This window comes from Capricornis sumatraensis, chromosome 3 (assembly GCF_032405125.1).
Source record: "Capricornis sumatraensis isolate serow.1 chromosome 3, serow.2, whole genome shotgun sequence".
NCBI lineage: Eukaryota > Metazoa > Chordata > Mammalia > Artiodactyla > Bovidae > Capricornis > Capricornis sumatraensis.
In genome coordinates this window covers 24,063,430-24,085,306 of record NC_091071.1, presented here as the reverse complement: position 1 = coordinate 24,085,306, position 21,877 = coordinate 24,063,430, and the positions used below count along the sequence as shown (strand labels likewise).

The 21,877-nt window shown below is 42.0% G+C and overlaps 1 protein-coding gene and 1 non-coding gene across 5 annotated transcripts in view; one reads left to right on the top strand and one right to left on the bottom strand.

Annotated features, from left to right (window-relative positions):
• The window catches only part of ACSM5 (acyl-CoA synthetase medium chain family member 5), a 31,046-nt gene extending 13,214 nt beyond the window's left edge, over positions 1–17,832 (top strand). For 2 of the 4 annotated variants that reach the window (XM_068968845.1, XM_068968846.1), the window contains exons 5-14: positions 179–322; positions 1,790–1,943; positions 4,362–4,441; positions 5,822–5,945; positions 6,802–6,882; positions 7,021–7,122; positions 13,855–13,982; positions 14,068–14,167; positions 16,755–16,874; positions 17,238–17,832. In XM_068968845.1, coding sequence (XP_068824946.1) covers positions 179–322; positions 1,790–1,943; positions 4,362–4,441; positions 5,822–5,945; positions 6,802–6,882; positions 7,021–7,122; positions 13,855–13,982; positions 14,068–14,167; positions 16,755–16,874; positions 17,238–17,354 — 1,150 coding nt within the window. In that variant the 3' untranslated portion in view covers positions 17,355–17,832. The remainder of the gene's footprint in view (positions 1–178; positions 323–1,789; positions 1,944–4,361; positions 4,442–5,821; positions 5,946–6,801; positions 6,883–7,020; positions 7,123–13,854; positions 13,983–14,067; positions 14,168–16,754; positions 16,875–17,237) is intronic. The other 2 variants (XM_068968847.1, XM_068968848.1) reach the window with 2 other exon arrangements.
• On the bottom strand, positions 6,223–6,294 carry TRNAC-GCA (transfer RNA cysteine (anticodon GCA)). Its single transcript has one exon. It is a non-coding gene; the product is annotated as a tRNA-Cys (tRNA).
• Positions 17,833–21,877: the final 4,045 nt, after the last annotated feature.

The following is a 21,877-nucleotide window of genomic DNA, read 5'->3' as shown; positions in this document are numbered from 1 at the left end:
CATGAGATAATTGTAGGGGTCAGAGATAACTCACGCTGGAGCTTCTAGCAGGTACCTCACACATGGTATTTATCAAATGTAGCCTGTCTTGTTGTTCTAAGTATTACTGTGACTGTGACTGTGACTGTGACTGCTGGCACTGCTAGCAGTACCCTTGTAATATTTTTATATTTTACAGGGAGGCATCCACAGAACACAACTGTGCAAGGACCAGGAGTCAAGACCCAGTGGCCATCTACTTCACAAGTGGCACAACTGGGACCCCCAAGATGGTCGAGCATACCCAGGCCAGCTACGGACTGGGTTTTGTGGCCAGTGGGAGGTACCAGGGGTTAGCTTTTCTGGTGGGTCCAAGGAACCTAAAAGTAGGTGGGTGAGCTGGAGGAGTGTGGGTGAGGGGGAAAGTGGCAGGAGTCGAAGTTAGGAGCTAACAAGGGTGCAAATCAGGTAAGGATCAGAAGGCTTTGGGCTTTACTTTGAGTGAGGTGAGAATCAATTGGAGGTGTTTCTGTTTTGTTTTGTTTTGTTTTTTAAGTGTGGTAAACTACATGTACCATTAAATTTACCATTTTAAACATTTTAAGTATATAGTTCAGTGTCATTAAATAAATTCACAGTTTTGTGCAATCATCCCCACTGTTCAACTGCAAAACTTTCTCATCTTGCAAATCTGAAAACCTGTATCCATTGTACAAAAGCTTCCTATTGCCTGCTATCCCCAGCCCTGAAACGACCATTCTACTTTCTGTCATAAAGAATTTGACTCTGGGAACCTCATAAAAGTAAAATGATACAATATTTTTCCTTTTGTGTCTTACTTATTCTACTAAGCATAACGCCTTCAAGGTTCATTCATGTTGTAGCCTATGTAAGAATCTCCTTCCTTTTTAGAACTGAATAAAGTTCCATTGTGCCTATACTAATATTGCTTATCCATTGTTTATCCACTGATGGACACGTGGCTTGCTCCCACCTTTTAGCTGTTGTCAATAGAGCTGCTATGAACATGGGTGTACAAATATCTGTTCAATTCTTCTGGATATATAATCAGAAGTAGAATTGCTGGATAATATGCTGAGCCTATGTAATTTTTTGAGGAACATTGCAGTATTCTGAGCAGAGGAGTGGCAAGATCTGACTTGCTTTTTTTTTTTTTTAAGGGTAACTCAGAATATTGGGTTAAGAATAAACTATAGGAGACAAAGGTGAAGCAGAGGGCCACTTAAGAGGCCAGTGCATTGAGAGGCAAAGGTGGAGGCTTGCCTGGGGGAGTAGCAGTGGAAGGAGTGAGAGGAAGTATCATCCTGAAAGTATTTTGAATGCAGACCTAATAAGATTTGATGAGAGGTGAGAGACAAACCTCAAGGATGATGCCTCAAGTATAAGTATGCTTATACTTACTAAACTATTAGCTCCTACAAATGAGACAAATCATTCATTTTTCTACCTCTAATGGTAAGGGCAGGATAAATACTGAATAAATATTGACTGAATAAATAAAGTGCCCTTCCACATCATATTGAGATTACCTGTTCCCTTATATATCACTCTCAGTAGACTGTGAAGTCTTTGGAAGCAGCACATTTGTCTTTTTGATTCTAGCCTAGGACATAGGAATATAGAAGATGCTCAATAAATGCTTTGGAGGCAGTTTGGCTTTATGGTTCTTATACAGATATGACAAGTGTAAGTGAGTGAGTAAGGCTCCAAATAGGAGAACAGACTAATGTAATTCTTTCTAAAGGTAGAAACTTTGCCGAGGGTTCTGATTTTCTCCAATTTTTGGCAGGAGGTGGGTGGCCTTGACCAAATCAGACATCTTCTGGAACACAACTGACACTGGCTGGGTGAAGGCAGCCTGGACTCTCTTCTCTGCCTGGCCTAATGGATCTTGCATTTTTGTGCATGAGTTGCCCCGGGTTGATGCCAAATTTATCCTAAATGTAAGAGACAAAAACACCTCTTCTGTGTTGGGTGTAAATTAGATGAGTGGGATATAGGTTTTGAGTGTGCAGGATAAAAGGCATGAATCAGTGACTATAAAGTTTCTTTGATGTTGGCATTAACCCAAAAGTCTCCCAGGACCTTCCATAATCTGGTTCATGCCCTCCTGGTTGTCTTGAATCATTGCCTATCCTCTAGCTCTATTCCTAGACATAAGACCACTTAACATCTCCAAACCTTTGCATGTTCTATTTATTTTTTTGTGGGATGCCTTTTCTGGTACTACTTTCTTCCTTGTGCTCTTGTCAAAAGCAGAGTTATTTCTCGAAACCTTGGGGGAAAATTATAACCTACTCCTCAACATTGTGTGCTGCTGTCCATGGAGCATAGCATAGATAGTTCACCCCACCCTAGGCTCTCCAGCCCATCCTTCCAGGGTTTTCTCATAATCAATGTCTCCAGTGAAGATATAGGGCATCTTTCTTCTGCCCTCCACATCCTAACCACAATTTTTTTAAAATATCAGAGGAACCATCTGCCCATGCTCTTTGCATTGAGGCAAGCTGTATAACATGGTGGCTAATAGAACGGGCTGGGCCATTAGTCAGACCTGGCCTTTGATCCTACATCTTCCATTTGCTCACTGTGTTTTCTTGGGAAAGTCTCATAATCTCTTTGAGCCCCATGTTTCTTGTTGTCAGGGAAGAAAGGGAAAATATGGTTCTAGAGAGCTGTTATGAGGATTAAATAATATTAGGCATATGGCCTGGCATGTAGTAGGTTCTTAACATATACTAATTATTTTATCATCATCATCAAACTCACCATCATTATTACTCATCCAGGGCTTGATAGACCAATGTGTGCCTTCTCCCTCCACTTCCCCTAACTCTGAAGTAGTGTGTTAGTCATCTACTGCTGTGTAGTAAATTACTCCAAAATATATTAATTAAAAAGGGGTTTCCCTGGTGGCTCAGTGGTAAAGAATCTACCTTCCAATGCAGGAGACACAGGTTCAGTCCCTGAGTTGGGAAGATCACCAGGAGAAGGAAATTGTAAACTGCTCCAGTATTCTTGCCTCAAGAGAGTCAGACACGACTTAGTGACTAAAACAACATAGAAATGTAAAGCACAAATATTTATTATCTCATAGTTTCTGATGATCGGGAATCTGGGATCAGCTTCCAGGTGGTTCTGGATCTGGGTTTCTCAAAGGGTTGCAGTCAAGATGTCATAAAGCTATACTCATGTTGATAGTGGCATTATTCATAATTGTCAAAAGGTGGAAGCAATCCAAGTTCTATCAACCCAGATAAAATGTGACACAAACTTGCAATGGATTATTATTCTGCCTTTAAAAAAAAGGTAATTCTGCTACATAATACATCATGTTGAAAACATTATGTTAAGTGAAATAATATATAGGACAGAAGGACAGATAATATATAAATACCATGGATGGAGGAGCCTGGTGGCCTGGAGTCCATGGGTTCATGAAGAGTTGGACACGACTGAGCGATTTCACTTTCACTTTTCACTTTCAAGAATTGGATAAGGAAATGACAACCCACTCCAGTGTTCTTGCCTGGAGAATCCCGGGGACGGGGGAGCCTGGTGGGAGGCCATCTATGGGGTCACACAGAGTCAGACACGACTGAAGCGACTTAGCAGCAGCAGCAGCAGAGTAATCAAATTTATGGAAACAAAGTAGATGGTCAGATGATGGGGGGAGGGGAAATAAGGACTTATCATGTAACAGGTAGAGGGTTTTAGTTTGGGAAGATTACAAAAAGTTCTAGAGGTGAATGGTGGTGATGATTGCAAAAGAGCATGAATTTACTTAATACCACTGGACTGTACTTAAAAATAGTTAAAATGGTAAATTTTCTGTTATGTTTATCACAATAATAAGAAAAAAGATGTCAGCTAGGGCTGCAGCTATCTTGAGATTTGACTGGGATTGGAGATTATGTTTTAAACTGCCCTTACGTAGGTTTTAGAAAATTCCAATTCCTCACTGGTTCTTAGCCAGAAGCTTCAGTTGCTCACTACAAGAACTTGTCCATTGGACGACTGGAGTGTACTCACAACACAGCAGCTTGTTTTTCCCAGAGTGAAGGAGCCAAGAGACAGAGAAAACAGTGACAGTGCCCAAGGTGGAAGCTGTAGTCCTGATGCCACATCTGTGTTAGGCTATTGGTCACGTACACCAAATTTGGTACATTGTGGGAGGGGACCCAGTTTGAATACTGGTAGGTAGAAATCATTTCAGGCCATCTTGGAGGCTGGGTCCACGTGGCGTTTTCAACTTTTCTGCTCTGGTAATGGGAATATAAAGACCCAATTCACCCACTCCCCCTCCATGAAATCCCACCCTCATAACTCTAAGAAGATCTCCACACTTTGTTTTTGTTCAGACTCTGTCCAGGTTTCCAATCACCACCCTCTGTTGTGTCCCCACCATCTTCCGTCTGCTTGTGCAGGAGGATCTAACCAGGTATGGCCCATCTTTTTGGTGCTTTGGTGCTTTTAGATACCCAAGTACCTAAATATATAGCATAGGTACCCCTTATAACACGTGTCCCCTCTTATTCCAATTTTCTTTCTCTCAGTGTCTCTCTTTCTCTCTCTCACACACACATGTACATACATACTCACAAGTATAAATAACCATATCCTTTGTAGACACCTCTTAGGAATGAACTTCTGGCCCCCAGGAATTTGCAACCAAATGGAACTGAACTGAGTAGAACTAAACCGTTTCAAATTTCATTGCTTACGCCCATATGCCCATAGGCCATTCCCTCAGCAATGAGATTAGATAAATTGATGGATAATTGTTAATCACCTGTGGAATAGGTTTGTGGCCAGAGCCTTAGGTCTAGTGGGACTAACAAGTCCACCACAATAGAAGCTCCATCCGTAGTCCCATACTGACTCCAGCCAGCCATTATCAAGTGAATGCCACTGGGAAACCAACAGGTGACAAGACCCTGCAGATGGCTCCCATCCTGGGTGAATCCAAAGCAACATCTTCTGATAGGGCAAGTTTCACTGCTGGGTTGGGTAGAGAGAGGCCCATCCCCAATGATAACCTACTGACCCTCATCTCTGTCTCCTTTGTCTATTCTCTCCCAAATAATGGGAGTTGCCCCAACCCCCTTATCTTCCCTAATCCCATATATCTGGTCATAAAGTGCCTAAGAGAGTGAGTTCTTCCATGATTCTCAAGGTTAATTCTTCTATGATGTAAGAATTCTTCCTATCCTTCGATATATTGTAAATATTTACACAGAATGATTTGATTAAAACCAGGCTTAGAATGATTTGTTTAAGCAGAAAGTGATTGAAAGATACTTGGTAATATTAGGTAATAGCCAAACCAATTTAATCCAAAGGGGAAAATTATCACAAATTTATTTACAGTCTCTGATCTTTCACATTTTGAATAATTTGTTGAATACTTTTGCAACATTTATTTATTATCTGTCAGAATTTTGGGGTTTCTAAAGGGCTACTTTCTATCTTCTTAGTTGTTAATTGATTTCTCTTTTTCACAGGTGGTTGTCCTAACCAACTTATTATCAATCAGTTTGTTTGCAACTAAATCATTTTGACCAATTCACGTGGAATTCACCATTGTTATGACAAAACCTACTGTATGAGGTTCTGATTTTATTTCAAACTCAGATAAGATTTTTTTTTTTAAATTTTCTGTCCATGCCTGCAAGGTCAGGGCACTTGGGGCAGATTTATAATCTTTGTAAGTATGGGAGCCTATGCTTTAGTGCCTTGAGCTGTCTTCCAGCAGTGCTAAAGTGTGGGGTTGGGCATGGGGATTCTGACATATGTGGCCTTGTTTTTTTGGCTGTGAAAGGTACCAGTTTCAGAGCTTGAGACACTGTATAACCGGAGGGGAGGCCCTGACTCCTGATGTGAGGGAAAAGTGGAAGAGCCAGACGGGCCTGGAGCTGCATGAAGGCTACGGCCAGTCTGAAACCGTGAGTGCTGCCAGGCCAGTCCCTGCCTAGGTCACCTCCGTTTGAGCCCTCCGCCAGTCAGTAGGGATAGCTGGTCTGCAGAGCCTCCTGCATTTCTGGCTGTCATCTCTGTGACACCTTTAGGGACTGCCCTGTCCACGAGGAGGAGAAGTGAAGTCGCTCAGTTGTGTCTGACTCTTTGCGACCCCATGGACTGTAGCCCACCAGGCTCCTCTGTCCGTGGGATTTTCCAGGCAAGAGTACTGGAGTGGGTTGCCATTTCCTTCTCCAGGGAATCTTCCCGACCCAGGGATCGAACCTGGGTCTCCTGCATTGCAGGCAGATGCTTTACCATCTGAGCCACCAAGGAAATCTATTCCCCATTCACAAGGAGGAGAAGCTAGTGACAAAACACTCGCTTTTGTTAGAAACACAATCGGCCTTTCTTCTCTTTTGTCTTAAAGGTAATTTAATTTCACAATGACACCATAGCCAGCAAACTAATGCTCATGGCTGGGGTGTTCATCTCCACCAGGACAGCCCATGTCCGTCTCTGGTCAGAGCCCAGTCTTAAAACAGCATTCTCTACAGCCACCTGGGCACAGACTTGGTGGTCAGTTGAATCTTTTAGCTTCGTGACTGCTTAAGTTCTTTATGTGTGAGTGTCCATTTGAGTTCAATAAGGGTTTGTTCTCTATGGAAAGAACTGAAGGAAGAAAGGAAGCAAAGGGAGGGAAGGAAGGAGGGAAAGATGAAAGGAAGAAGAAAGGAAGAAGAAAGGAGACAGAGTTTGAAGGCAGAGTGAAAGGAAAGGCACAGACCAGGAAGGAGACTAAGGAGATAAGCCTCCTCCTTATTGGTTCTGGTTTCTCTTCAGGTTCTAATCTGTGCCAATCCAAAAGGGATGAAAATCAAGTCAGGATCCATGGGGAAAGCGTCCCCACCATATGACGTGCAGGTAGGCAGCCTCTCCCAACTGTTGATAAGGCTTGAAGAAGAGAGCAAACACACATATCTGGATTAGCAATAGCAGACAGCTGGCAGGGTGGCCTGGCTGTATAGACATCAAGACACCATCCTGTGATCTCTCTGCCAGGTTGTAGATGAGGAAGGCAATATCTTACCTCCTGGAGAAGAAGGGAATGTTGCTATCCGTGTCAGACCCACTAGACCCTTCTGTTTCTTCACTTGCTATTTGGTAAGTAACAAGGAATGGCCATTTTCACAGCAATTGCACTGTGCCAAGCATGGTGCTCCATGCTTTATAAGTATTTGTTTACCTTTTGCAATAACTGCATGAGTTGGCACTAATATTGATAAGATGTTATTATCAATAAGGAAGCTGTTATAGAAAGATGAAGTGACTTATCCAATATTGAACACTTAGGATTAATATGTACAGGACATGGGATTTAAATGTAACATGTCTAAGGGCACATGCCATCATTTTAATGATGAGATAAGGGCAACTCAATCATTTTAATGATGATAAAATCAATGTTCAGAGAAGGAAAGGGACTTATCAAAGGTCACATTAAAGTTTCTTATAAGAGCCTAGTTTTCAGGACTCTGCCTTGAGTCTTGTGTGGATAAGGGTTTGCTGTCAGGGCTTGGGTCCTGGGTTTCCAGTGCAAGTTTCTGTGATAATCCAGTAATTAATTCCCCTTATACCTACCTTGGTTTATAATGGATTCTGTTTTCTCCAAACTCTTTCTCTACAAAACTCTGCTGACCTGGTTCTCAATCCTGGATGCTCATTAGTAGCAGCTTGGAAGCTTCATACATTACTGATACTCAAATTCCAAGTCAGTGAGAGGCAACTTTATGAGAATGGACCTCAGCTCCCCAGGTGATCCATATGTGTGGCCCAACTTTATAGGAACTCCATCTGCTGTGTATACGAGGCCATCAGTCAGCAGCAATATTGGAAGAAGCAGATGAAAAATAGTCCATTTGTTTTTGAAATGCTGTACATGTATTTTGTGACTTTTCTGTGATTACAAGAGGAAAATCTTTCATGATATTCCATTTAAAGTCATAGAAGTCTACCTACAAAACAGCAAGATAGTAATTCCATCAAGCAGAGATGATGTGAAATTTTAAATGTATTTCCTTCTAATCATTTTTGTAAACAAAAGTAAATCCTTGACTTTCCTGAAGAATTTATTCTGTATTCACTGAGTACCTACTTCATGCCACTAAGTATTCATCACTGGACAGGAAAGATAAGATCCTTGTCCTCATAGGGCTTCCATATAGGACTGGACCTTTGTGAGTCTGTGATCATGCCATTGAGAGTCAATGTAAAGTTTTTTCCTAACAAGAACATTTCCTTTTTTCAATTTTTTCATTTCATCCTAGCGTTAGCTATTAGTTTTGTTTCTGGGTGATTTTTAGCAAAGAAAATTCTTAAAGTGTTTAATCTCTTCATGAGAATCATGGAACATTGAAAATTAACAGAGGTTGTCAGGCCAGAGTTGCTCTGTGAATGCTGAGTTGTCAGTAGGACTGATCAGGTAAGCTCATCCCCCTTCATTAGTGTGTACATTCCAAATAGCTGAGATTATACTTGACAATCACTAATGTGCCTACATCAATTTTATGCCCAGTGTAAGGAATTTACTTATTTTCCTATGGAAACAAACTGTCAAATGCCAGATGTTCATTAGAGAGTTGTTTATAACAGACAAAAAATTGTGGATGTACTATCTGAATTTCTAACAGTGGGAAATTAGTTACATAAATGATATTATAGCACTGTGCATAAAAAAGAGAGAGAAAGATAGAAAGAAAAAGAAAAAGGAAAGAGAAAAGACTAAAAAGAAAATGAATCCAATTTTTAATAACATGAAATTGTTTAAAGAATATTGCAGTCACACAGGGGAATATTATGCCACTATTTTATATTTCGTTAGACTTTTTATTCTTCTGAGGAGATGTTCATGATATATTGTTAACTAAAGTAAAATTGGATTTTAGAAATACATAATACAGAATATTTTGTATTCACACAAATGTGTATATGCATAGAATCACAGATAAGCCATGAAAAGGTCCCATACACAAGATCAAATTTTTAGCCTTAGCTATCTGAATAGTGAGACTGAACTTTTGTCATCCTTCATCTTTATTTTGTATTTATTCTATAAGAAATATATGATTATATAATACAGAAATGATAAATTTTTTAAAACTAAAAGGTCCGCAAGACAGGCGGGTTATGGTGGAGAGGTCTGACAGAGCGTGGTCCAATGGAGAAGGTAATGGCAAGCCATTTCAGTATGACTGCCTTGAGAATCCCATGAACAGGCAAAATGATAGGATACCGAAAGAGGAACTCCCTAGGTCATTAGGTGCCCAATATGGTCCTGGAGATCAGTGGAGAAATAACTCAAGAAAGAATGAAGGGATGGAGCCAAAGCAAAAACAATACTCACTGGTGGGTGTGACTGGTGATAGAAGCAAGATCCAATGCTGTAAAGAGCAATATTGCATAGGAACCTGGAAGGTCAGGTCCATGAATCAAGGCAAATTGGAAGTGGTCAAACAAGAGATGGCAAGTGTGAACGTTGACATTCTAGGAATCAGCAAACTAAAATGGACTGGAATGGGTGAATTTAACTCAGGTGACCATTACATCTACTACTGCAGGCAGGAATCCCTCAGAAGAAATGGAGTAGCCATCATGGTCAACAAAAGAGTCCGAAACGCAGTCCTTGGATGTAGTCTCAAAAACGGCAGAATGATCTCTGTTCATCTCCAAGGCAAACCATTGAATATCACAATAATCCAAGTCTATGCCCCAACCAGTAACACTGAAGAAGCTGAAGTTGAACGGTTTTATGAAGACCTACAAGACCTTTTAGAACTAACACCCAAAAAAGATGTCCTTTTCATTATAAGGGAATGGAATGCAAAAGTAGGAAGTCAAGAAACACCTGGAGTAACAGGCAAATTTGGCCTTGGAATATGGAATGAAGCAGGGCAAAGACTAATAGAGTTTTGCCAAGAAAATGCACTGTTCATAGCAAACACCCTCTTCCAACAACACAAGAGAAGACTCTACACATGGACATCACCAGATGGTCAACACCGAAATCAGATTGATGATATTCTTTGCAGCCAAAGATGGAGAAGCTCTATACAGCCAGCAAAAACAAGATCAGGAGCTGACTGTGGCTTAGACCATGAACTCCTTATTGCCAAATTCAGACTCAAATTGAAGAAAGTAGGGAAAACCGCTAGACCATTCAGGTATGACCTAAATCAAATCCCTTATGATTATACAGTGGAAGTGAGAAATAGATTTAAGGGCCTAGATCTGATAGAGTGCCTCATGAACTATGGACAGAGGTTCATGACATTGTACAGGAGACAGGGATCAAGACCATCCCCATGGAAAAGAAATGCAACAAAGCAAAATGGCTGTCTGGGGAGGCCTTACAAATAGCTGTGAAAAGAAGAGAGGCAAAAAGGAAAGATATAAGCATCTGAATGCAGAGTTCCAGAGAATAGCAAGAAGAGATAAGAAAGCCTTCTTCAGCGATCAATGCAAAGAAATAGAGGAAAACAACAGAATGGGAAAGACTAGAGATCTCTTCAAGAAAATTAGAGATACCAAGGGAACATTTCATGCAAAGATGGGCTCAATAAAGGACAGAAATGGTATGGACCTAACAGAAGCAGAAGATATTAGGAAGAGGTGGCAAGAATACACAGAAGAACTGTACAAAAAAGATCTTCAGGACCCAGATAATCATGATGATGTGATCACTCATCTAGACCCAGACATCTTGGAAAGCGAAGTCAAGTGGGCCTTAGAAAGCATCACTACGAACAAAGCTAGTGGAGGTGATGGAATTCCAGTTGAGCTATTTCAAATCCTGAAAGATGATGCTGTGAAAGTGCTGCACTCAATATGCCAGCAAATTTGGAAAACTCTGCAGTGGCCACAGGACTGGAAAAGGTCAGTGTTCATTCCAATCCCAAAGAAAGGCAATGCCAAAGAATGCTCAAACTACCGCACAATTGCACTTATCTCACATGCTAATAAAGTAATGCTCAAAATTCTCCAAGCCAGGCTTCAGCAATACGTGAACCGTGAACTCCCTGATGTTCAAGCTGGTTTTAGAAAAGGCAGAGGAACCAGAGATCAAATTGCCAACATCCGCTGGATCATGGAAAAAGCAAGAGAGTTCCAGAAAAAAACATCTCTTTCTGCTTTATTGACTATGCCAAAGCCTTTTACTGTGTGGATCACAACAAACTGTGAAAAATTCTTCAAGAGATGGGAATACCAGACCACCTAACCTGCCTCTTGAGATACCTATATGCACGTCAGGAAGCACCAGTTAGAACTGGACATGGAACAACAGACTGGTTCCAAATAGGAAAAGGAGTACGTCAAGGCTGTATATTGTCACCCAGCTTATTTAACTTCTATGCAGAGAACATCATGAGAAACGCTGGGCTGGAAGAAACACAAGCTGAAATCAAGATTGCCGGGAGAAATATCAATAACCTCAGATATGCAGATGACACGACCCTTATGGCAGAAAGTGAAGAGGAACTAAAAAGCCTCTTGATGAAAGTGAAAGAGGAGAGTGAAAAAGTTGGCTTGAAGCTCAACATTCAGAAAATGAAGATCATGGCATCCGGTCTCATCACTTCATGGGAAATAGATGGCGAAACAGTGGAAACAGTGTCAGACTTTATTTTTTTGGGCTCCCAAATCATTGCAGATGGTGACTGCAGCCATGAAATTAAAAGACGCTTACTCCTTGGAAGAAAAGTTATGACCAACCTAGATAGTATACTCAAAAGCAGAGACATTACTTTGCTGACTAAGGTCCGTCTAGTCAAGGCTATGGTTTTTCCAGTGGTCATGTATGGATGTGAGAGTTGGACTGTGAAGAAGGCTGAGTGCCAAAGAATTGATGCTTTTGAACTGTGGTGTTGGAGAAGACTCTTGAGAGTCCCTTGGACTGCAAGGAGATCCAACCAGTCCATTCTGAAGGAGATCAACCCTGGGATTTCTTTGGAAGGAATGATGCTAAAGCTGAAACTCCAGTACTTTGGCCACCTCATGAGAAGAATTTACTCATTGGAAAAGACTCTGATGCTTGGAGGGATTGGAGGCAGGAGGAGAAGGGGACGACCCAGGATGAGATGGCTGGATGGCATCACTGACTCAATGGACATGAGTCTGAGTGAACTCCGGGAGTTGGTGATGGACAGGGAGGCCTGGCGTGCTGTGATTCATGGGGTCGCAAAGCGTCGGACACGACTGAGCGACTGAACTGAACTGAACTGAACTGAAGTGCAGTTTCACGTATAATTGGCACCACACCATACCACAACTTTGTACTATGTACTTTTTAACATTATGTCATGAGTCTTTTTTGTGGCACTAGGTATTTTGGGAAAAATTCATTTTTTACGACTACTTAGAGGTCCCCCATTTGGGGAGCAATATGATTATTAAGCTTTGTGTAGCACATTCCTTTATGAGGGCCTCGGCTCTGAGAGCGGCACATTGAATGCATCCCTGTGCCCAGCCTGACAACCAGCATCATTACCCTGAGAAAGTTAGAGACTTATTCACAAAAACATCATCAGAAGTCTCAATATCTAATAGAATAAGTTTCTCCTTACTTAACTTCTTTAGAAATGCTTTACCTACTTACTCATTTCTCTTTTCTTTCCTAGTCAGTTTAGAATCAACTTGTCAGGTTCTCTGGAAACTGTTAGCATTTTAGTTGGAGTTGCATTGTTTATAGATTAATCTGTGGATAATTAACATCTTCATGATATTAAGTGTATCTTTCTAGTTATGCATATCTTCTTTGAAGTCCTATAGAGTTTTATCTTTTCTGTATATGCTTCTTACAGATTTTGTGTTAGATTTATTTTTAGGTATTGATAGCTTAGCTTTTTCTTTATTTTTCAGAATGCATTTTTAAAATTAAAGTATAATTTACATACAATGAAATGCCCCTGTGTTACATGTACGGATCAATGACTTTTGACGTGTATTCACCTGTGTAACTACCATGGCAACTGAGATATAGAAAATATTTTGTTTCCCCCAAAAGTTCTGTTGTGCCCTTTTGCAGTCAACTCCTAGACTCCAGGCAATTGCTAAACTGATTGTCATCATTGAAGAGTAATTTCCCCCCTTTAAAAAAAAAAAAAAAAACTTTATGTAAATAGAATCAAAGTATTAATTTGTGTGTGTCTGCTTTATTTTTTTCAGCACACGTTTTTGAGATTCATCTGCATGTGCCAATAACTTGTTCCTTTTTCCTGCTGAGCAGTAGCTTTTACTTTAAATCTTTGAGAATCAGAATTTGATGTTTTATTTCTTTCCTCTACCCTTGCTTTTGCCAACCATCCCCTTTCTATTTTCAGTGATTGCTGAGCACAAAGAGTATCAGTGTGCTCTTTTATCCTGAAAAAATAGAGCTCAAACTGGGGCTTTGAAACAACCTAGAGGAGTAGGATGGGGAGGGAGGTGGGAGGGAGATTCAAGAGGGAGAGGACATATGTATACCTATGACTGATTCATGTCGATGTTTGACAGAAACCAACACAATTCTGTAAAGCAGTTATCCTTCAATTAAAAAATTAATTCATTAAAAAAAAAACAAAAACAGAGCTAACAGCCCTGTGCCCGCCCTCTGCCCACAAGTATGCTGCCTAGACACTTCTAAGGATGGTAGTGAGTATCTGTCCTTAATCATTTTCCGGCAGCTTCCTTTCAGTTAAAAAAGGGAAAACCCACAGATTCACAGCTCCCTGTCCAGTGGGGATTTTTGGCCACTGGATTTCCTGTTGAGGGGTCCTCAGACATCTGCAAAGGACTGCTCAGGCCATATGTACTGAGTGACTGTGTTCAGATGGCACTTAATGGGCTCACTGTGTCTTTCAGGACAACCCTGAGAAGACAGCAGCATCAGAACGAGGGGACTTCTACATCACGGGGGACCGAGCCCACATGGACAAGGATGGCTACTTTTGGTTCATGGGAAGAAATGATGACGTGATCAATTCTTCAAGGTCAAGTTGTCTACACTTTCCTTCTTCCTTTGAAGCTTCATAGTAGAGAGGAGGACCCTTGAAAGAGTTTGTTTTTCTCTTCCAGCTACCGGATCGGGCCTGTTGAAGTGGAGAGTGCACTTGCTGAGCACCCAGCTGTCCTGGAGTCTGCTGTGGTCAGCAGCCCGGACCCCATCAGAGGGGAGGTAACTAGTCCAACCAAGAGCATTCCCTCCTGGTTCTGTACCTACCAGCACTCAGCAGAGTAACCCGGAAGCCCCAGGTTCCCCCATATCTCACTCCATCCAGGTACTGCAAAGCCTGAAATGCCACCATCAGACAAATACACATGTCTTTTGGTTAAGCATTGCCTTCATGTCTTTGCGGATACAAATACTCTCCAGAGGGACACTGTGGGAAGATATAAACACTTTGGTGTCAACTGGACATGGAACTGGATCCAAAAGGGGCTATTAGATGGAGATGTTGGTGGCAGGTGCAGGCTTTGTCATTCACCCTGTCCAATAAAAGGTCCTTTTCCATTTGCAGATGAGGGTATAGTGAGCACACCAAACATGGTCACTGCTGGCTGTGACCTGCTAGGGATAGCCAACTTGAGGGATGACAAAATAAGTATCCCAAGTGACCTTGATATCTCAGATGTGCTCATTCACTCAGTCATGTCTGACTCTTTGTAGCCCCATAGACTGTAGCCTGTCAGATTCCTCTGCCCATGGAATTTTCCAGGCAAGAATACTGGAGTGGGACACCCTTTCCAGCTTCAAGAGATCTTCCCAACCCAGGGACCAAACCTGCATCTCTTGTGTCTCCTGCATTGGCAAGCAGATTCTTTACCACTAGTTACCATCTGGGAAGTCCATGATATATCAGAAAGATGAGCCAATTTTAATAAGCTGGCTTTTCTCAGGAAATATGCAATGGGTCCCAGAAGAAGGGACAGTATGAGAGAAATAAACTCATAGGCAGACCTATGAACTTTTCAGTGGCTGTAAATCCAACATAATCCTAAAGTATATTGTAGTTACTTTATGAAAGTTAGTACAAGATCAAGCTATATACTCAGAAGCCTCAGCAGAGAGGAGTGATATGCAAAGTCTGGACCCTGGACTGCTCACAGCTGCATCTGGGAGTTTTGTTTAAAATACAGATTTCTAGACTTAAAGTGAGACTTGTTGAATCAAAATGATTGGGGATGCAGCCTTAAGGAGTCTTCATTTTGACCAGAAGCCTCTAGCCAAGTGATTCTGATACCCAGTAAAATTTGAGACCACTAATAAACAGTGAAGGAGATGAGAGTCCCATCTATGAGGTACAGAAATTGTACCTGGAAAAGTATGCCTAGTCCTGCATGCCCCAAATTAACTGGCACTGTGACAAATGCCTGTGTGTTCCAAGTTAACCCAAGTATAGTGCTCAGAATAGAACCTGGCACATAGCAACTGTTTGATAAATGCTTGGTAGCTTTAACAGTAAGAGAAGGCCTTTCCTAAGAGCCAGTTCTATCTGCACCTTAAATGGTATGAGATGTCCACCACTGAAATGTGTGTAAAGACAATGAACCACTGCTGAGGGTATTGTTGGCAGAGTTGTATGCTGGCCTTTGAACTCTTCCATGGTTTCCATCAGAAACCATATTCTGTTGTGCCTGAGTTTGGGACTGTTTCTTGTCCTTAGCAAGAGGCAACCTGCAAGAAAGATATGGGCAGAAAGAACCAAGGTGCAGAACGTCCAGGATGTTTCAGGATGCCTGAAACAGCTGTGCAGCAAAATGCTTGCTGATTGCAAATACTCATACATGCAGTCTCAGAAAGACCCACCACCCCTTGAAAATGGTATACATTTTCCCCCAGTCCTGCTCTCCAACCCTATTCCTAGCTGCCTTCCTAGTTAGGAAAACCTGTAAGTAATGAGCCCTAAAAGACTTCCCTGGTGGCTCAGACGGTAAAACAAATCTGCCTACAATGCAAGAGACATGGGTTCGATCCCTGAGTTGGGAAGATTCCTGGAAAAGGGAATGGCTATCCACTCCAGTACCCTTGCTTGGAAAATTCCATGGACAGAGGATCCTGGTGGACTACAGTCCGTGGAGTCACAAAGAGTCAGCCACAACTAAGTAACTAAGCACACACAGGTACACTATGAGCCCTAAGGAGTCTGTGAAACTCCTCTCTCCAAAGTATTGTCATCTTAAGAGAAGCATGTTGGCTTCTAACAGTGTCATTTCATGTATGGGGAAGAGTTTTGTAAATAGGATTCTAAATCACTCTATAAAAGCCATAATTCCCAATAATTACTCCCAATGCTTCTGCTGCTGCTGCTAAGTCGCTTCAGTCGTGTCCGACTCTGCGCAACCCCATAGATGGCAGCCCACCAGGCTTCTCCGTCCCTGGGATTCTCAAGGCAAGAACACTGGAGTGGGTTGCCATTGCCTTCTCCAATGCATGAATGTGAAAAGTGAAAGTGAAGTTGCTCAGTCGTGTCTGACTCTTTGCAACCCCATGGACTGTAGCCTACCAGGCTCCTCCAGCAATGGGATTTTCCAGGCAAGAGTACTGGAGTGGGGTGCCATTGCCTTCTCCGATAATTGATCCTAAAAAGGCAGATGACAGAAAAAATTGGTGTCCAATTTGCTGACCAAGGCACTAGTAAAAGTTTCATGTTGAGCTGGTAAATGTAAGCACTTATTCGCAGGCTAGGTTAAAAAGAAAAGAGTTGTTATAGGGGGACTGATTCTTTGTTTTTTCCTTTGTTTGGTTTTGGTTTTTTCAACAGGTGGTAAAGGCATTTATAGTTCTTTCTCCAGCCTATTCCTCGCATGACCCGGAGAAACTAACCCAAGAACTCCAGGAGCATGTGAAAAGGGTGACTGCTCCATACAAGTACCCCAGGAAGGTAAACATCTGGAAGTTCTAGGACTTGAAAAACTGGGAAATCAAATGGGTATGTGCTCCCTGCACTCCTACTCAGGGCTAGGCACTAGGAGTGTGAAGACTGTAACTCTGGCTGCTGCTTCATCCATTTCTCCCTGTTTCTTCACTGGGCCTTCCTTTTAGCACACTGGGTGGTACTGAAATGCTTCTGGAAAGTGCATGTATTCCAGGCTAGCTGTTTTTATTGTTGCCATTTGGGGAAAACCAGGAAACATGGATGCTTTCCAATGACATGTCAGAGGGTAATGATTCTTTCAGGACAGAAGTCTCGCTGTGAAATGATAATTGTAAAGAGTTGTTGTTGGTTTTTTTTTATGGTCACTAGATGGCCTTCGTTTCAGAACTTCCGAAGACGGTTTCTGGAAAGATTCAAAGGAGTAAACTGAGACGTCAAGAGTGGGAAAATGAGAAGCAACCCCAGAAAGGTCCCATAAGTCACTGAAACTTCCAAGAGGAACTGGTGGGATTACTGGTTAATCCCCACTTGGAGCATCATCCTTTCAACCCTACTGAAATCAAAGTATTGCAGTCTCCAAATGGGCATCTTTAGCATCATTGGATGACTCTGGAAGAAAGCAAAGAACATCATTAACCACCAGTTCAGAGCCACTGCCCAATCTAGCAACTGTTTGGTGGCTTGACTTCCTCATCTGTCTGGAGGTATTCTCAGTAGTTGCCCACTGGTCTTACTTCCTAATAAGCTTTTAGCTAGCCCTCCAAAGGACAGGTCACCAGAGTGTTGGGGGCACTTGTGATCTTACTGCCAGGGGCAGTGTAACCACTTGATCCTTTTGATAAAGCTATTTGGTAATCATATCCAGAGCCACAAAAATTAATCATACCTTTAGTTCAGAAACTCCATCTTTGGAAATCACTTCAAAACAAAATATTCAAGAGATAGTTACTACAGAATTGTTTAAAACAGTGACAAATGGGGGGGGGGAATTAATGCCTAAGTAATAGGGCAATGATTAACTAAATTGTGGTACATTAACTCAAAAACATGTTTTATAGCTGGCCATTAAAAATATGTGTTGAGAAAAACTTGGGATAAATTCATTTTGTCAGAATAAAAATAATATATGTATAATGGGGAACCACAACTTTCTACGATAAAGGAAAATCTACAGAAGAAAAAAGACTGGAGGAAGATATACTAAATGTTAACAGCAATTTTCTTGAGTATTGAAAATAATGGATGATAGATTTTTCCTTCCCGTACATTTCTTTATTTTCCAAGTTTTTCAGTGAATATATTTAAACCTTTTAATGAAAAAAATTGTTTTAGAGAAATGATCACTGAATATCACACTCTGCCTCATATCTTGTTCTTCCTCCATATACAAACACATAAACTCCAAATGCTAGCATGCTGTCTCACCCAGGAAAAATACAGGGACCTGAAGTCAGGTCTCAGAAGCCCAGAAACGGAAAGGGTGGCTCTGGGCAGCTGAAAGCAACCATGCAGAGAAGAAGCAGGTGGAAACTGACCCTAGTGCTGCTACCTGACTCTCAGCACTTTCATTCACTCATTGCTGCTGCTGCTGCTAAGTCGCTTCAGTCGTGTCCGACTCTGTGCGACCCCATAGACAGCAGCCCACCAGGCTCCCCCGTCCCTGGGATTCACTCATTGATCAATGTTTATTGAGTGCCTACTCAGTCCTGGACTGGGGACACACAAGGATAAGCAAAGCCAACTGGTTGTCATCTGTATTAGTCTACTTGGGCTTTTATAACAAAGTACCATGAGCTGGGCAGCTTTAATGAAAGAGATTTATTTCCCCAGTTCTTCATCCTGTAAACCCCAGATCAAGGTGTTGGCAGGATTGGTTTCAGTCTGAGGCCTCTCTCCTTGATTTGTAGATGGTTACCTTCTCATGGGTCTTCACATAACCCCTTCTTTGTGCGTGTCTGTATCCCAATCTCTTCTTATAAGAACAATAGTTATATTGGATTAAGGACCCAAATTTATGACTTCATTTTCACTTAATCGCGTTTTTAGGTCCCCATTGTGAATACTACTACCTTCAGAGGTCTGGGGGTTAGGACTTCAGCATGTAAATTTTAAGGGGACATAATTTGGCCCATGACACTGTTGTAGCCACACGCTCCAGGAAACAAACTCACTCAGAAGGACAATGCAGATAGTGGAGTGCCGTTTATTACACCAGCAGGCCCAAGGCAGAGTCTCCTCTTGGCCAAGGACCCCGACCAGTTTTTGTGAAAACCTTATATACCCTAGGTGTACATGCCGAAACCCACCTCCCCAAATTCCCTGAAACTAGTCTGAATAAAGGAAAAGAAATATACAGTCAAAGATAACCCATGATTCATATGCCTTAGGCCTAGGTAGTTAACAGTGGACAATTATCAATAGGCCTATGGTCATACCCTAATAAGCATAATAAAATTTATGATTCTATTCGGTTACACAGATAATCAGGGTATTCTTTTAGGTGACGGAGAGTCTAGGTATAAGCCCTGGGGCTCTTGCATCAGTGGGGGGGTGGGGAGGGGAAGGTCTGGTTTTCTTGTTGGTATGTCATTTCCATAGATACTGGGCATATAGATCAAAGTCCATAGTCCAGCCCAAGATGGAGTCCTGCTTTCAAGATGGAGCCTTTTCTGTCTGTTTCTTCCTTCATTCCCCCCTCTTGATACTCTTAACTCATAGTATGAGCATCATTCATATTGCACCCTAGCTCTCCGACCACCAGTTTGGGAGAATGATACCAAGCTTTGGGTTACGAAGCTCATAATACATTGTAAAATGCAGGGTCCACAAAGCAGAACTATCAAGGCAACTATAACAATGGTAAATATAGTTTTCCACCAATCACCCTTCACCCAAGATAGGACTGAAGTTCAAAAAGGAATATTACCAGCAGACATAGCTTTTACCTGACCTTTCACGTCATCTAGGGTGGCTGATATATTGCCAGATAAATCAGGAATATATACACAACATTCAACTTTAATTATTAGCATAGGTCCCTCCTTGTGCTGAAACTATGGTTAGTCTCAAGATGATACCGCCAAGTCCTTGTAGCAGCAGTTGATTGTGGAGCTTCATCTCTTTTTCTTCTTTAAGATGATCTTGGTTTCACAGGGATCAGTGGGGTCCTTTTTTATAGTCCACTTGGCATCCTCCAGGTCTGTGTGGTATGCTCTCTCCACCCTCACATTGTGGATCCAGGGAGTGACACCTGCAACTTTAACTGCTGTAGAGGTGGTTAGAACAACAGTATATGGACCCTTCCAATGTGGGGCCAAGGAGTTGTGTTTCCAGTCCTTGACCCACACCCTTGTACAAACTTAGTTACCTGATTTATTACCTTACCCAGTTGTTCCATCTGCTGTGAAATCTCATCCCTCCTTACCTGAGGCAAATTTGTTGACACCTCTTTTATTATGGGAGGGGATCTCCCATACACAATTTCATATGGAGAATAGCCATGGGACCATGGTGTCACCCTGAGTCTGAGCAGAGCCATCAGAAGCAAGTCCACCCAGGAGCAGTCAGTCTCTATGATCCATTTGGAGAGCGTCTCTTTACGTGTCCAGTTGGTTCATTCCACCATCCCAGAACTCTGGGGCCTATATGCAGTGTGTAGTTTCCACTTGATATTTAGAGTTTACATGCCTGTTGAATTAAGTTAGCTACTAAGGCAGGGCCACTGTCTGGTCCTATACTGTTTGGGAACCCGAATCTGGGGATTGTTTCTTGAAGCAGACAGCGAGCCACTTTATTTGCTTTTTCAGTTCAGGTGGAGAAGGCCTCCACCCATCCTGAGAAGGTACATACCATGACCAGTAAATAACGGTAGTGTCTGCAGGGTTTCATCTCAGTAAAGCCCACTTCTAAATGTTCACAGGGTAGAGTGCCTTTTAACTGTATTCCTGGAGGTTTTTGTTTACATCCAGGGGCAGCACTGACCTGTGAGCAAGCAGAACAGCTCCAGGATTCCATTCTACATAAGGAGGAAAGTCGTACAATTAAGAAATATTTTTAACTTAATTCTTCCATTCTGTCATGTCCCAAGGGAGTTGCCTGGTGTACCTGAAATACCAGTGTGGGGCTAATGCCTTGGGTACCAGTAACCTGCCATCCAGCAGTTCCCACCAACCTTTTTCATTTTTGGTGGCTCTTTCTGCTTCAGCCAGCTGGTCTTGTGCTGGGGTATACTGTGGGACTGTCAAAGTTAACTCAGGCATTTTTGAGAGTACAAATGTTCTAATAGATCTCCCACCAGCAGCCCCAAATTTCTCAGCTGTATGTTTTGCAGCTTTATCTGCTAGTCAGTTTCCCCATGTTTGTGGGGTGTCTTCCTTTTGGTGACCCCAACAATGCATCACTGCTACCTTTTCAGGTTCCCATACAGCATTTAATAGAGTCAAGATTTCTTCTTTGTTTTTAATATCTTTTTCACTAGATGTCAAAAGGTTTCTCTTCTTATACAGAACCCCATGTACGTGTAGTGTGGCAGAAGCATATCTGGAGTCTGTGTAAATGTTTGTCTTCTTACCTTTTGACAGCTGGAGGGCCCAGATTAGAGCATATAGTTTGGCCCATTGAGCAGACTAGTGTGATGGCAGAGAGCTAGCCTCAACGATGGTTTCTTCCGTGACTACTGCATATCCTGACAGTCACTGTCTTTGTTTCACCAGACTGGTGCCATTGGTGTACAGGACCAAATCTGGGTCTTGGATTGGCTGGTCTCTCAAGTCAGGTCTGCTGGCATAAACTTCTTCTAGGATTTCCTTGCAATCATGTGAGGGCTCACATTCTCCCACAGGAAGGAGAGTGGCCAGCTTCAGGGCCTGAAGTATGGCTCAATATTAAATGGGTGTTCTCACATAACAGTCCCTGGTATTGAGTAATCCAGGATGTCAAAAGCCATTTAGAGGGGGGTGCCCTCACAAGAGAGTGTTGACTTCATGCAGGACTTACAATTAAATCTTGGC